Raw genomic sequence first — 14,675 nt, 5'->3', positions numbered from 1 at the left:
ACACACCAGAGACACACAGAGACACAGATACACACCAGAGACACACAGAGACACACAGAGACACACAGAGACACACAGAGACACAGATACACACCAGAGACACACAGAGACACAGATACACACCAGAGAGACAGAGACACACCAGAGACACACAGAAAGAAAGAGAGTGTAAATGACTGCACAAGGACTCTCTTCTGTTTCTGGTTGGTCGGTTCGAGTGCCGCCTCCTCTCTCCTCCCTCCTCCTTCTCTCCTCTCACACACACACACACACACACACGCACACTCTCACCTCTCCTATCCTTATATGGTCAGGCTCCGCCCCCGGCTGTGATGTCGTCAGCAGCTGGGAGGAAGACCCGTGGGGTTTTTGGGTTTTGGCGTCCAGTCCTGTGGGGCCGCAGGGCTGAGAGTTTCTCCTCTGCTCCTCATCCCTCCATCAGCGCTCCTGTTTCCTCTCCTCTCTCCTCTCCTGTCTCCTCCTCTCCTCTCCTCCTCTCGCCTCCTCTCTCCTCCTCTCTTTGGGGAAAAGAAAAAAGACACTTTGCTCGCGCTCGATTCGCCGTGCGGACTCGTCTCTGTTCTTCCTCTCGTTTTCTCGTCCTCTGAGGATTTTATTTTTCTTTTTTTCCTCCTCCTCCTCTTCCTCTCCTCCTCGCCGGGTTTCAACCTGACGGCCGAGAATTTTTAAAAAGTCCTTTAAAAAAAAGACATTTTTCTTTCAGTGTAAAAAGTTGAATGAAATGCAAAAAAAGACAGAAAAAGTTGAATAAAACTCAGCTTGTCTTCCTCCTCTTCCTCCTCGTCTTCCTCGTCGCCGGCTGCTTTCGGCGTTTCGATGTCGATGAATTTGACCATCGAGCCTTCGTTCGTCCTCTAGAGCTCCTCTGGGTTTGGGGTTTTTTCTGGACTTTTTTTCCTGCTGATTTTTCTACTTGTTGTTTTGCCTTTGTGTTGTTTCGTCCTCGTGGTCGTGCTGTCACGGCGGTCGGAGCATCGGGGCCCCGGAGATGTTTGGGATCCAGGACAACCTGCCCCGCGGGGCCACGGCCAGCATGAAGGAGGAGCCGCTGGCTGTTCGCTCCTGGATGCACTCAGCTGGCGTGGTGGACGCCAACACAGCCGCTCAGAGGTAAACTCTCCGCCGCTCGCTGCCGCCCCAGAGGGATTCTGGGAGCTGTAGTCCCAGCGGACAGACGGCCGCTCCACAGGAAGGTTTAGACAAGCAGGAGAGAGCTTTAAATTCAGTTTGTCTCCGGCTCTCTGAAACGATTCTCTGAGGAAAGTTTATTTATGAGGAAGAAAAACTCTCCAGATTTTCTCACAGCGACTCAGACGAAGAGAAAAAAAGATTTTCTGATCATCAACAATTAAAGAAAATATATCTTCACATTGTTTTAAGATCAGGAAAAAAAAATGTTGCAGGGTTTTTTATTTAAAAGATTTTCTTAAGTTAAAAATAACTTTCTGACTCACTTTATTAAATCAAAAATGTTTTAAAGAAGATTTCAAATCAGATCAAGTCTGTATTTTATTTCCTGCAGCTCAGAACAAACTGAACATGTGTGAATCTGCTCGTCTTCATGTTTCATCACTTTGATTCATATTTTTCACGCTTCATTTTTCTCATGTTTCTGAAGCTGAAGGTAAAAAACCCCCCAAAAAAAACAGCTTTGTGTCAAAGTGTAAATTAAAGATATAAATGAAAATGATTTCAAACTGAGGCTCGGAGAGAAAAACTAGAAATTCATTTTCATGTTTCTGCTCAAACATAAACTTTATTTATAAAGTGGGAAATTAACAAAATGTTTTCTGAAGGTCAAACCTGCCGCGTGAACGCTGGCCGACATCAGGAGGATTTATTCATGTAGAAATATGGACAGTACATATATACGTTATTAATGATGGTGTTTCACGTCTGTCACAAAGTCACAGTTCATGTGTCTCAGAGCCGCAGATGAAACATGAACAATATGAAGTCATTAATATCAGTCATATGTTTGACTGTATTATTCTAATAAAGCAGTTTAATAATCTGAGCATCAGATAAATTTCTTTAATCTCATTTTTAAACAGTTACAAAAAATCTGCTCAATTAATTTCAATATTCTTTAAATAATAAACAGTTATAATAACAGTTATTTTTATTATAAGTAAAGTTACCTGAGAGCTGATATTTGTCATATGATTAAATCTGTAAATAAAAACACACACAGTTCAGATTTATATGAAAGCATCAGTGAAACCTTCAGTTCATGTGCTGAGAATGAAACAGCTAAAACATCACTTTGTTTTTCAGACACAGATATTTGATTTAATTTGACTTTGAAAATATAATGTGTAAAATCAGTTAAATGAGCTTCAGGTTTTTAACAGACGTCTGTAAAGTGATAAATATCTGTGTGTGTGTGTGTGTGTGTGTGTGTGTGTGTGTGTGTGTGTGTGTGTGTGTGTGATCTCCGTCTCTCCACTCGCATCAGGACGGAAAATAATTCCGACTTTATTTTTAACGTTTGTACAAATTTACAAATGTTTAGTTTAATGTGAAAAGTTTGAATGTCATTAAAACGTCGCCGTGAAATTTATCAGCTCAAACTTTGTGTCTGATATTTAACAAATCAAAATTATTAATAATCATAAAGCAGCAGAATAAAACCAGCTGATGAGGTGAATCTGCAGAGTGTGTGTGTGTGTGTGTGTGTGTGCGTGTGTGTGTGTGTGTGCAGATTAAATGTTTATAATTTAAACTGAAGTTAAAATGGTTATTAATATCGGTGTTAATCTGAGGAGTTAAATAAAGCAGCAGCAGCAGCAGGATGAAAAGTGTGAACGTCTGAAGTCGTGCAGAGAATCAGTGTCTGATTTATTAACATTAATTAACATTAATTATCATAAAGTTTGTGACGTTAGTTTTCGTCTTGGCTCCGCAGCAGATCGTTTTTAATCGTTCCACAGATTTCATATTCTGCGTGAGTGTGTGTGTGTGTCGGCTGCGAGCTTCACTCTGAGCTTTATTTCTCAGGTTGATATTTAAAAAAATGTGAGAACAAAAATCTGATAAAAGAAATGAAAGAGTTATTAAAATGAGGAGCTGCTGTGGGTCGGGGTCAGAGCTGCACTTTGACTTGTTGATGATGAATATTTATCTGACTCAGAGTTTGAACGTGTTGTTGGTGAGACGATTGATTCATGTGGAGGTTAGCGCCCGAAGCTTCGTGTCACTTTATGAATATTTAGTTATTCCTCTGAATTATTACCTTCGTCTTGTTTTTACATGTTTGAGGTCAAAACTTATTTCTGTCTTTCTCCTCACATACATGACGACGACGTTTTTTTTATCATCGAGGTTTCTCTCCGTCTCCGTCTTCCCACTTTGTCATTATTAAATATATATGATGTATAATTTCAGCGTCCTGTCACAGAGCGATGATTCAGGGATGTTTGATGCGCTCGCTGTTGGCACTCAGTTGATTTTCTTGTGAGGAGCGTTTGATTTAAACTCCAGCGTGAGTTTTAATGTATTAATGTTGGATTAATGAATGAATTAAAGATCATTTAGTTTCCTGATTAATAAATGTGTTAATGTTGTTGCTGTCAGCTGGAAACCGTGTAGCTCCACAAATTGTTTTAACAATCAGAAAAAAATATTCAGATGAACCGTTTATGTCTTTGTGGGGAGACGGGAGGTCGATGTCACACAGAGAAATGTTTTACATCATCTGAAATCTGAAGATTAATTTGAGGTGCAGCTCAGACTCTGTGAAGTTTCATGAATCTGTAACAAACATGGTGTTCTGTTCAGGCACTTTTTACAATTTGAGAAATGATTTAAAAATAAAGGTCAATAATCCCTCCAAAATCTTGTGTGACTCTTGTGAGTCACTGAGAGCTGCAGAAAAATCCCCGCTGTAATTTCAAACTTTTGATATCTGGAGATTCTGTAAGATTCCTTTGCTTCTCCTGGTTGGAGCTTTAAGCCCTCGGCTGCTGCAGCCTCTCATAGACTGTCACGTCAGCTGAGCTCTGTGGGTCTGAAAGGGTTAAAACGTTCTCACATCTTAAAGAACATGTTTCACAGCCGGTAAAAGAACATCAGGAAAACCAGTCTTTATTAATGCGCAGTCAAAACACCTCCCGCTGAAAAACTCTGATCTGTGTGTGGACTGAAAACGTTGAGTCCGTTTAGAAACGAGCGCTTCTTTTTAATCTTTGTCTCAAATATAAAATCAAATTAATTCACATCTCTGACGCCTTCGCTTTGACTTAGAATAATAACTGAGAATTTAAAATGTTAAGTTTTGATTTCACAACTTTTTTATTTCTTTTTAATTATGTTTTATATTTTACACTTTGTTCTAAACGTCGTCAGTTTATTTAATTTCTGCTGAAAAACAGCTGAAATTTTGAAAATGTTCATTCAGCTCTTTATTAAATGTTAGTAAATGTTAGGGGAAACATTGAAGCTGTGAACCGTTGTGTCTCTGTTGTCCCTGATGTTCTTCTCATACATCTGTCTGTGTGTCCCTCAGCGGGGTGGGGTTAGCCCGGGCGCACTTTGAGAAGCAGCCGCCGTCCAACCTGAGAAAATCCAACTTCTTCCACTTCGTGTTGGCGCTGTACGACCGGCAGGGTCAGCCGGTGGAGATCGAACGCACCGCCTACGTCGACTTTGTGGAGAAAGAGAAGGTGAGTGCGGAGGGAGGAGCCGGGACACAAACCAAACACATCTGAACACATTCTCTGAACAATCAGAAACCAAACGCACCTGCGGCGTTGAACCAAACAAACAACCCGAGTATTTTGTTAGAAACATGAAGATGACACTGAGGGAGATGCTGACAGTAGAAATCAAACACACCTGTGTTACAGCCTGGTGAGCCCCACCCCTCCAGGTTAACCCCCGTGTTACAGTGATGTTTACACCGGTAGAAAATCAGTGATCTTTTTCTTTCGTCATGTCGGTGTAGAATTGGTAGAAACAGTCAGGGAGAAGCAGGGATAGAAAACACACCTCTGAGCTCCAGATCACAGGCCGTAACTGTAAAAAAAAAAAAAAAAAAGTTCTTCACATGAACTGAGTCTGGAGACCAAGCGCACCTATGAGAGGTTACAACCAGAAACCAAGCGCACCCTCTCACACACCCATCGCAAGTTTCAGCTTCAGTTTAATTTCTGTCTCCACCCGGGTGGAGCTTAGCTGGAGGTCACAGAGGTCACATGATGTTTTGTGTTCAGGAGCCGAGCGGAGAGAAAACCAACAACGGGATTCACTACAAACTGCAGCTGCTCTACAGCAACGGTGGGTACGCTTGTTTTACTGCACGGCGCTGCTGTCATACCAGTTGCTGTTTGAATCTGATGAAGATGATTCTGATGAAGGTGTGTGTGTGTGTTCAGGTGTGAGGACGGAGCAGGATCTCTACGTCCGGCTGATCGACTCCATGACCAAACAGGTACATTACTGATTATTGATTACTGATGATCATCTGTTTAAAGTGAAGTAAAGTGAGGTGGAGACACGATCGATCAGCAGTCTGATCGTGATCTGATCACATGATCATCAATAACTGTGAGACAGATTTCAAAATAGGAGACTTTATTTCCTCCTGCAGTCTGACCTGTCAGATTAAAATTTAGACCGACTTCTCTCTGACAGTCTGTGGTTTCTATGATCTGACACACTCCTCCTCCTCCTCCTCCTCCTCCTCTTCCTCCACCTGTCTATGACCACATTCACACACCTGTCTGTGAACACACTTGTCTGTGAACATATTAACACACCCGTCTGTGAACACATTAACACACCTGTCTGTGAACACATTAACAAACCTGTCTTTGAACAAATTAATACACCTGTGTATGAACACATCAACACACCTGTCTTTGAACACACCTGTCTGTGAACACATTAACACACCTGTCTGTGACCATATTAACACACTTGTCTGTGAACACATTAACACACCTGTCCGTGACCACATTAACACACCTGTCTGTGACCACATTAACACACCTGTCTGTGAACACATTAACACACCTGTCTGTGACCACATTAACACACTTGTGTGTGAACACATTAACACACCTGTCTGTGAACACATTAACACACCTCAGGAGTGACACGTTGAGACAATGAGGACCAGATATTGATGGTGTCCAGTTCTCCAGAGGATGAACCCGTCACATGTTAATGACTCCATGACTGGCGCCCCCATCAGGACAAACGTTACATCTTAATCAGTCATCAGGACGTGTGTTCACTGTGTGGCTGCAGTGACCTGAGCAGCCTGTAGGAGGCGCTAACAGAGCTGCGCTCACTGTGATGGAGACTGATCCAGTCAGCACTCTGTGTTGTCCACAGTGACACTAATGGAAAGCAGCAGCAGCAGTTGAAGCATTTAAATCTAACGAGTCATTCAATTAGTGAGGTTTTAACGAGCGTGCCCGTCAGGCGTCCTGTGATCCGGCTCCAGCTGTTTCATATGAATACATTAGATGTATAATATCTGCAGGCAGCAGCTGTAATCCAACATTCAGAGGATCAAATGTTTGCCCTCAGTCTGCTGCTCACTTCACACACAGCGCTCACTCAGGCTAATAGCTAATAATGACTCATAATTGAGACAAAGAAACGAGCTTTTAATTGAGTTGTTTCTGCCGGTGGATTCTGAGGGGTGGAGACGTTCACTGATCAGCAGCTTCACTCTGTCACCTGCAGCTTCACTCTGTCACCTGCAGCGTCACACACTGCTGGACACCAGGAACACCTGGACACGACTCACACCTGTGTCTCTGTGTTTCAGGCCATCATCTACGAAGGTCAGGATAAGAATCCAGAGATGTGCCGAGTCCTGCTGACACATGAGATCATGTGCAGGTAAGAACAAGCTGGTCCAAAAACACCTGAAGACCAGGTGTGACCTCATGAGACTGTCAAACCTCGTCAACCTCCTCCTCTGGACAATTTAAGCAAGGTGGACCCAGGAAAATCTAAATAGACTGTCTATTCCAAATACATTTCAGAACAGTCACACCTGGTCTGAACAGACCCAGGAACAGTCACACCTGGTACAGTCACACCTGGTCTGAACAGACCCAGGAACAGTCACACCTGGTCTGAACAGACCCAGGAACAGCCACACCTGGTCTGAGTAGACTCAGGATCAGTCACACCTGGTCTGACCAGACCCAGGAACAGCCACATCTGGTCTGAACAGACCCAGGAACAGTCACACCTGGTCTGAACAGACCCAGGAACAGTCACACCTGGTCTTAACAGACCCAGGAACAGCCGCACCTGGTCTGAGTAGACTCAGGATCAGTCACATCTGGTCTGACCAGACCCAGGAACAGCCACACCTGGTCTGAACAGACCCAGGAACAGTCACACCTGGTCTAAACAGACCCAGGAACAGTCACACCTGGTCTGAGTAGACTCAGGATCAGTCACATCTGGTCTGACCAGACCCAGGAACAGCCACACCTGGTCTGACCGGACCCAGGAACAGCCACACCTGGTCTGAACAGACCCAGGAACAGTCACACCTGGTCTAAACAGACGCAGAAACAGTCACACCTGGTCTGAGTAGACTCAGGATCAGTCACATCTGGTCTGACCAGACCCAGGAACAGTCACACCTGGTCTGACCGGACCCAGGAACAGCCACATCTGGTCTGACCGGACCCAGGAACAGCCACATCTGGTCTGAACAGACCCAGGAACAGCCACATCTGGTCTGAACAGACCCAGGAACAGCAGCATCTGGTCCGAACAGACCCAGGAACAGTCACACCTGGTCTGAACAGACCCAGGAACAGTCACATCTGGTCTTAACAGACTCAGGAACAGTCACACCTGGTCTGCACAGACCAACACCTGGTCTGAACACACCCAGGAACAGTCACACCTGGTCTGAACAGAGCCAGGAACAGCCACAACTCGTCTGAACAGACCAACACCTGGTCTGAACACACCCAGGAACAGTCACACCTAGTCTGAACAGACTCAGGAACAGTCACACCTGGTCTTAATAAACCAAGGAACAGTCACACCTGGTCTGAACAGACCAACACCTGGTCTGAACACACCCAGGAACAGTCACACCTGGTCCGCACCTTGTGTCCCAAGTGTCCCAAGTGTGTCTGAGTGGATTCAGTTGAGGTTCGGAGGAGTTTTTGAGTCTGAAGAGAAATAAAGGTTTTTTATTATTCTGTCTTTGTTTCAGTCGCTGCTGTGATAAGAAGAGCTGTGGAAACAGAAACGAGACGCCGTCAGACCCCGTCATCATCGACAGGTAGATACTGACACGCACACGCACACGCACACGCACACGCACACGCACTGTATTAACATGCAGTGTGTGTTGATCTCTCCTGAATGTATTTCATGCTCTCTCACACACATTATTTTAATAGCAACATATTTCTCCTCTTCAGTGTGTGTGTGTGTGTGTGTGTGTGTGTGTGTGTGTGTGTGTTATTATAATTCAGACCTGATACATAAATCTGTGTCTTTATAAAACAACATGTCCGACTGTGTCTGAGCTGATACTGTCATCATCACTGTTTCACACAGACACACCGACAGTGTGTGAGTGTTACAGATGATATTATTCTATATATATACACGTGTTTGCGTGTGTGTGTGTGTGTGTGTGTGTGTGTGTGTTTCTGTAATTCTCCAGGTGTGGAGTGCAGGTGCATTTGTCCCAAAATGCAGAAATCTGTCAAATCAAATAAAACAACAATGATGATGATGATGATGATGCACACATATAACACACATCTAACCTGGTCTTCATATTAATGCTGTAGAGCCAAACACATGACATCACTTCCTGTGTATCATTCATTCTTTCGTCTCTTTGTGAGAACATGAAGTTAACGTGCCTGAAGTTTATGTTCTGAAATCAATCAGCTGCTCGTGTGTTGACATGTTGAACCCACAGACGTCAGTGGGCTGATGGGAAATGGTGTTTGTTAAAGTCTGAGACACGTAAACATTGAATAAACAGTGATGTTGGATTTGAAAACACCTGATATGATGACTGATTTGTCACACGTCGTGCTGCTGAGCTCAGGTTTGTTGGACGTTCAGTTGTTCATGTGATCTACATTGATGTGAGTTTGTGTTCGTGCTCTCTGACGCTGAGCTGACTTCCTGTTTGTAGTGCTGTGAAGTTTATTCGTGATGACATCATCTTTTTTTTTTCTGTCATCAGTCAGAGAATTAAAGCAACTGCTGTGATGTCACTAAATGAAATCTTGACACACTTAGATCACAGACGTGGTCGACTGATACATGTGGTGCTTGTGGTGAAATGTGCAGTGATGTTCTCTGAGATGTGAGCAGCTCGCGGAGCTTTCAGTCGGCGTCCATGGTCATCGTTTAGAGAATAACGGTCTCATGTCTTGGTGAATCTTAAACAACTCGTTTAGTGTCAAACACACTTTGGAAGAGACAGGTATTATAAAGAGAAGCTGCTGAAACAAAGGAGAGATGACAGGATGAGTGTGGAGCCGTCACCTCTGATAGAGGAGGAGGAAGACTCTACTTCATGTAAATGTTTCAGGTGATGAAGACGATAACAGTGAGATCGTGTCTTCGTCTCTTGGACTTCAACAACAAGGAAAAATAACATCATTCACAGAAATCCTAACTGCTCCTTCCCCTCCTCCTCCTCTCATCTCTGCTTTTACTCTCCCTCCTCCTCCTCTCCTCTCTCCTCTCCCATGAGGAATCATACGCTCTCCTCTCCTCTTTTCACCTCCCCCTCCTCCTCTCTTCACCCCTCCTCCTCTCCTCTCGTCCTCCCCCGGAGTATTAATCTCATTCCTCCCCCCTCCTCTCTTCTCCGAGGCTGTGGAGGGAGGAGGGAGGAGGGAGGAGGGGAGATGGAGGGATGGATGGATGGATGTGACTGCTGCAGCCTTTTGAAAAGAGAAGTGGTGATATTACAGCGGCTCTTTTTTCTCCCCCTGCCTGCTGAAATGCATGATGGGAAGGTCTCCTGTGTTTTCGGCGGCGTCCAGTGAACAGGAAACATGTCAGGGTCAGACTCTGCTGCTGAGAGCACAAACACTGCCTTTATTTAACAGGCTGGCTTTCACATTCACACTCACTTTAATCAGGACTGAAATAATGTGTCTGAGTGAAGTCATCGTTCCTGCAGCCGCTCACAGGATGTTTCTTTATCAGCCTTTAAGTCCTGATTTCACCGCAGCTCCTGTGATATTTAAATAATATAAATTATATATAAATGGAATATTTGAATATTTATTTAAAAATGAGGTGATTGTTTGAGTCAGAATTAAACTGCTCTGTTCGGAGCTGGTCATTTAAATATTAACGTGACCACTAACCTGCATATTTAATCTGACCTCGGTTCTTTCAGAACATATAAAGGATCTGACATGACGCCCTCTGTCAAGGTGCTATTTCTGACTTCTTGTCCTCGTGTTTCAGTCACTCTGCGGTTGTGTCCCACGATAACGTTAGAAACGTGTTTGTGTTCCACGACGTTTCACCCAGTGCAGAACATCTGGGAATCATCTTGAACCTTCTGCAGAAGTAATTTTTGTTTGTAAATGTGAGACGTTCAGGCGCACATCTGCGTCATCACAACCAGAAACAAGGACCTGAGTTTGGTGACATCGTTGACTGCTGTGATTGGTGAAACTCACAGGTTGAATTTGCATTAAGGGTCTGAATTATCATCAAATATTGTGATGAATCGACTTTGAATTTTCATACATCTCCAAACCAGTAATGTCGATTTCACACTACACGACTTGTTTGTCTGTTCCTACAGTCTCTGTGTCAGATCAGCTGATGGTCGAGTCATAAAATCTGTCTGTGACTTGGCCGACAGACATGACAGACCACACGATGGTCCACACCAATCATCACTGGTCGTCTTTTATGACGTGTGTGATGTCATCGGGTTATTCTCGTCCTATTTTTATTTTTATTATTATTATCTCAGTCACTGTGTCTGTTCATGTTCCAGCTGCACTAAACTGTAGTGACGTATAAAGTGTCACATTTGAAGTACCACATGAAAACTTTGACAGTCACTGAATCCTCCACAGGAAGTTCCTGCAAATGTTTCACAATAAGAGCTTTGTTAGAAAATGAAGGGATTCTCTCAGCTGAAATGATAAGGGGCTTTTAATTTGAAACAGAAACAGGAAGTGTTGAGTTTGATTAAACTAAAAACAGAATGCGAAATGAGGGCGTGTGTTTGAAATGAAGCTGGTAGCCTCTGCAGTTGTGCTGAGTAAAGGCCCAGACACTATCTGTGAATTTTATTCCTTTATATCCTCCATTATCAGGATTATGTCGGGACATTGTAAGGCGTCCCAGATGTGGCATTGGTTGTCGTCTACTATGAACACTACACCAGATAAAACGACTCAAGCCGACACTGTACAACGCTGCGTCGGGCTGTAACCAGGCTGATATCATGTAGTCTGAACCCATCAGATAACCTAAAGACAGTTTAGCTTTTTATTCTGCTAATTTACTGTGTGAGATGTTTCTCAGAAAGTGTCACCTAATTTTCCACTTTAGGAGGAGTTACTGTCCTGTAGTGTAGAAGGTCAGAGGTCAGTTGCTAACAGTTGTTTATGTTTGTGTCTTTTATCAATGACCACTGTCTTTCTTTTTAACTGAAATTTTATTTAATCTGTGTTTTTCCAAACCTCGACCTCACTATTTGACCTTCAGCTAACTGTGTAAACAGATCCATTAAAACCTCCATCAGGATTTAGATTTCTGGACACAGTATTGTAGAAAATGTGTTGTCAGCAAACATTTTTGCAGAAAACAGAAATATTTAAATATTAATTTAGGTTGTTAAAAATGTAAATCAGGCAACACTAATGTAACATTAGAATAACAACACAATAACATTATGTCTCCTGTGAGACATATTTGCTAACGCAGATTAGTTGAATGTTGTTTTTGATCAGACAGATTTCTCATGTTAATACAGAGCTGTGTCGTCTGCAAACATCATCACTTTTTAACAGACGTCATATTAATTCATGAGAATATTGCATACAACATCCCTCTGTCTTCGGACCCTCTGACCTCGGACTGTCACAGCTGCTAAGGAAAAACTCCCCCCAAAAACGTATCACCAGATTCATCAGTTTTTCTTTTATAAACGTCTTGTTTCAGACTGTTGGAGATCTTTTTGTTATTCTTTCTGTAAAAATGATTCACACTCATTTCGTCTCTGAACAGAAGTTTGTCTCTGATAAAACAGGACATGTTTTTGGTTGTTGTATTTTCCTGTGTACAGTAACACTTCCTGTTGTGTGACACGGTTGTTGTTGACAGGACAGAATTCAGTGACTGGCTTAAGTTTTTTATCTGGTGAGTTGTTGTGTTTCAGTGCTGTTTAACTCTCCTGTCGGCCTCCTGAAGGGCCCCGTCCCGCAGGTTGAGCCTCGCTGCTGTAAAGACAGAAGCCTTTGAGGGTCAGTAACGATGTGACAGTGTGACGATGTGACAATCTCCTGTCTGAATGCTGATGGTGAGAAAGTTTGAACTGGCTGATCTTCAGTCAGTCTCATAAAGACAAGATGTGAATCTGTCTCTTTGTGCCTGTTTGTAGTTGATGACGATGATGATGATGATGATGGTGATGATGATGATGGCCCAGCTCTCGCTCTGAATACCAGATGTGAGAATTTTTTTGGGGGGTTACAATCTCCTGTCTGCGAGCGTCTCTGGTGTGTGCAGCGTGGGATTATGGGAGGACGACGTGCTGTCAATCATTTAGCGGCGTAGGTGTGATTTCCCTCTCATGCTGCAGGTCGGTTTTGGATGGAATCTCATTACTGGCCGTGTTTCAGGGTGACTGACAGCAGAATAATGTTTGGGGCCCCCAGAGGGCCCCGAGCCGGCTAAATGTTAAATGTATGAATGCATGGGAGTCAATGGAGAGATGAAGTGTAGCTGAATATTTTTTTTTCCTTCCTGGGAAACAGGGTGAGGAGTGTGACCCTGAACACACCGTCTGCTGCTGTTTGACTGCTCGAACACAACGAAACACTTCAACACACAAACACACCGCCGAGCTTCAGTCATCATCATCATCATCATCATCATCATCACCATCATCATTTATCTGAAATATTAAAACATCACAGACGTTAAATTTAAGGTTTGTGTCACATTAACGATCATCAGTCTGATTCACAGAGACAGACCTCAGATCAGATCCTTGGTTCTTTTAGACCAGGATCGACTGTGGTGATGTCATCTGATGGATCTGTTGCTCGTACTGGACAAACTGGTTTCTCATCAGTATCTGCTGGAACAGTCTCTGACCAAACCTCCTGCAACCTGAACGCCACATGACACATTCACATACAGTGAAGACGGAATCATCTCCTGTCTGTGCACAACTAAGTGTGTTAGTGTGTGTGTGTGTGTGTGTGTGTGTGTATGTGTGTGTGTGTGTGTGTGTGTGTGTGTGTGTCAGAGGTGTGTGAGGTGAAGTATCGATCGTCTTGTTCATCATTAGACATCAGACGCTCTGATGGAGGAGACACTCTCTGACTTTACAACCAAATCTCTCCTCTCCTCTTTAACCTCACAGGATCAGACTCTTTATACTCCTCCTCATCTCCTCCCCCTCCTCTTTGTCTCCTCTGCACTTCCTTTTTCTCCTCCTCTCCTCCTCCTCTCCCCTACACCCCCCCCCCCCCCCCCCCGTTTCCCTCCACCCCTCATGGTGTCTTTATTTTTTCTTTTTCTCACATCCTCACTCTTTCTTCTGTTTTTCCTCCCTCACGTCTAACGAGGAGAGATGGAGTAAAAAAACACTGGCAGAGATTCAGAGAGGAAGGAAGGAAGGAAGGAAGGAAGGAAGGAAGGAAAAAAGGAAGGAAGGAAGGAACTAATAGAAGAAGACAGCATGAAATAAATCTTCCTCCTTTAATTGGTATTTAACATGTGTTTCCTTCCGCTGTGTGTGTGTGTGTGTGTGCGCATGCGTGCGTGCGTGCGTGTGTGTGTATTGATCGTTAGTAAGCGTTGCCGGTAGCGATGGGTCGTTATTGATTTATGTTTTTTTTTGTTAAAGAAACGTGCGTGTGTTTATCTCTGCTCTTTACACACTGTGAGTGTTTCAGGATGAAACTTCATGTTGCATCAGACGCACTAATTAACCACACACACACACACACACACACACACACACACACACACACACACACACACACACACACAGTGACACACACAGAGTTTGACTGACAGCTGAGTGTGTGTTGTTTGTGTATTTGTTGTTTGTGTAAACGAGCTGATCTGTAACGAGGCGTCTGTTAATGAGCTGATTGAACTGTGTGTGTTTCACCTCCTGTGATGATGTCATTGACTTTACCTTCAGCTCAGGTGTGTTTGAATCGTTCATCATGGACAGACTGTTGTTCCTGTTGTTCCTCAGCAGAGAGTCACTAACAGAGTCCTGCTGCTGTAGATCTGTCATCAGGTCACTGCCCATGATACAGTCGTACTCTGGTTGAACACAGACCTGACTGTACAGTCACCTTAAACCTTTTAATATATTTGTGTCTGTCTGTAGTAGTAGTAGTCATTGTAGTATTAGATGTGGTATTGAATGCAGTGGTATCATACAGATAGAAGTTGCTGAAGTTGCTGAG

The 14,675-nt window shown here is 43.5% G+C and overlaps 1 protein-coding gene across 1 annotated transcript in view; it reads left to right on the top strand.

The window, feature by feature from the left end:
- The first annotated feature begins 84 nt into the window (after positions 1-84).
- Positions 85-14,675, top strand: part of LOC126400269 (transcription factor COE3-like) — a 54,105-nt gene continuing 39,514 nt past the window's right edge. The window contains exons 1-6 of the mRNA XM_050060829.1: positions 85-1,131; positions 4,529-4,685; positions 5,235-5,298; positions 5,397-5,452; positions 6,803-6,876; positions 8,225-8,293. Coding sequence (XP_049916786.1) covers positions 1,010-1,131; positions 4,529-4,685; positions 5,235-5,298; positions 5,397-5,452; positions 6,803-6,876; positions 8,225-8,293 — 542 coding nt within the window. The 5' untranslated portion in view covers positions 85-1,009. The remainder of the gene's footprint in view (positions 1,132-4,528; positions 4,686-5,234; positions 5,299-5,396; positions 5,453-6,802; positions 6,877-8,224; positions 8,294-14,675) is intronic.

Source organism: Epinephelus moara, chromosome 13 (genome assembly GCF_006386435.1).
Source record: "Epinephelus moara isolate mb chromosome 13, YSFRI_EMoa_1.0, whole genome shotgun sequence".
Lineage (NCBI taxonomy): Eukaryota > Metazoa > Chordata > Actinopteri > Perciformes > Serranidae > Epinephelus > Epinephelus moara.
Note: the sequence above shows the minus strand (reverse complement) of the source record. Positions and strands in the feature narration are given on the sequence as shown.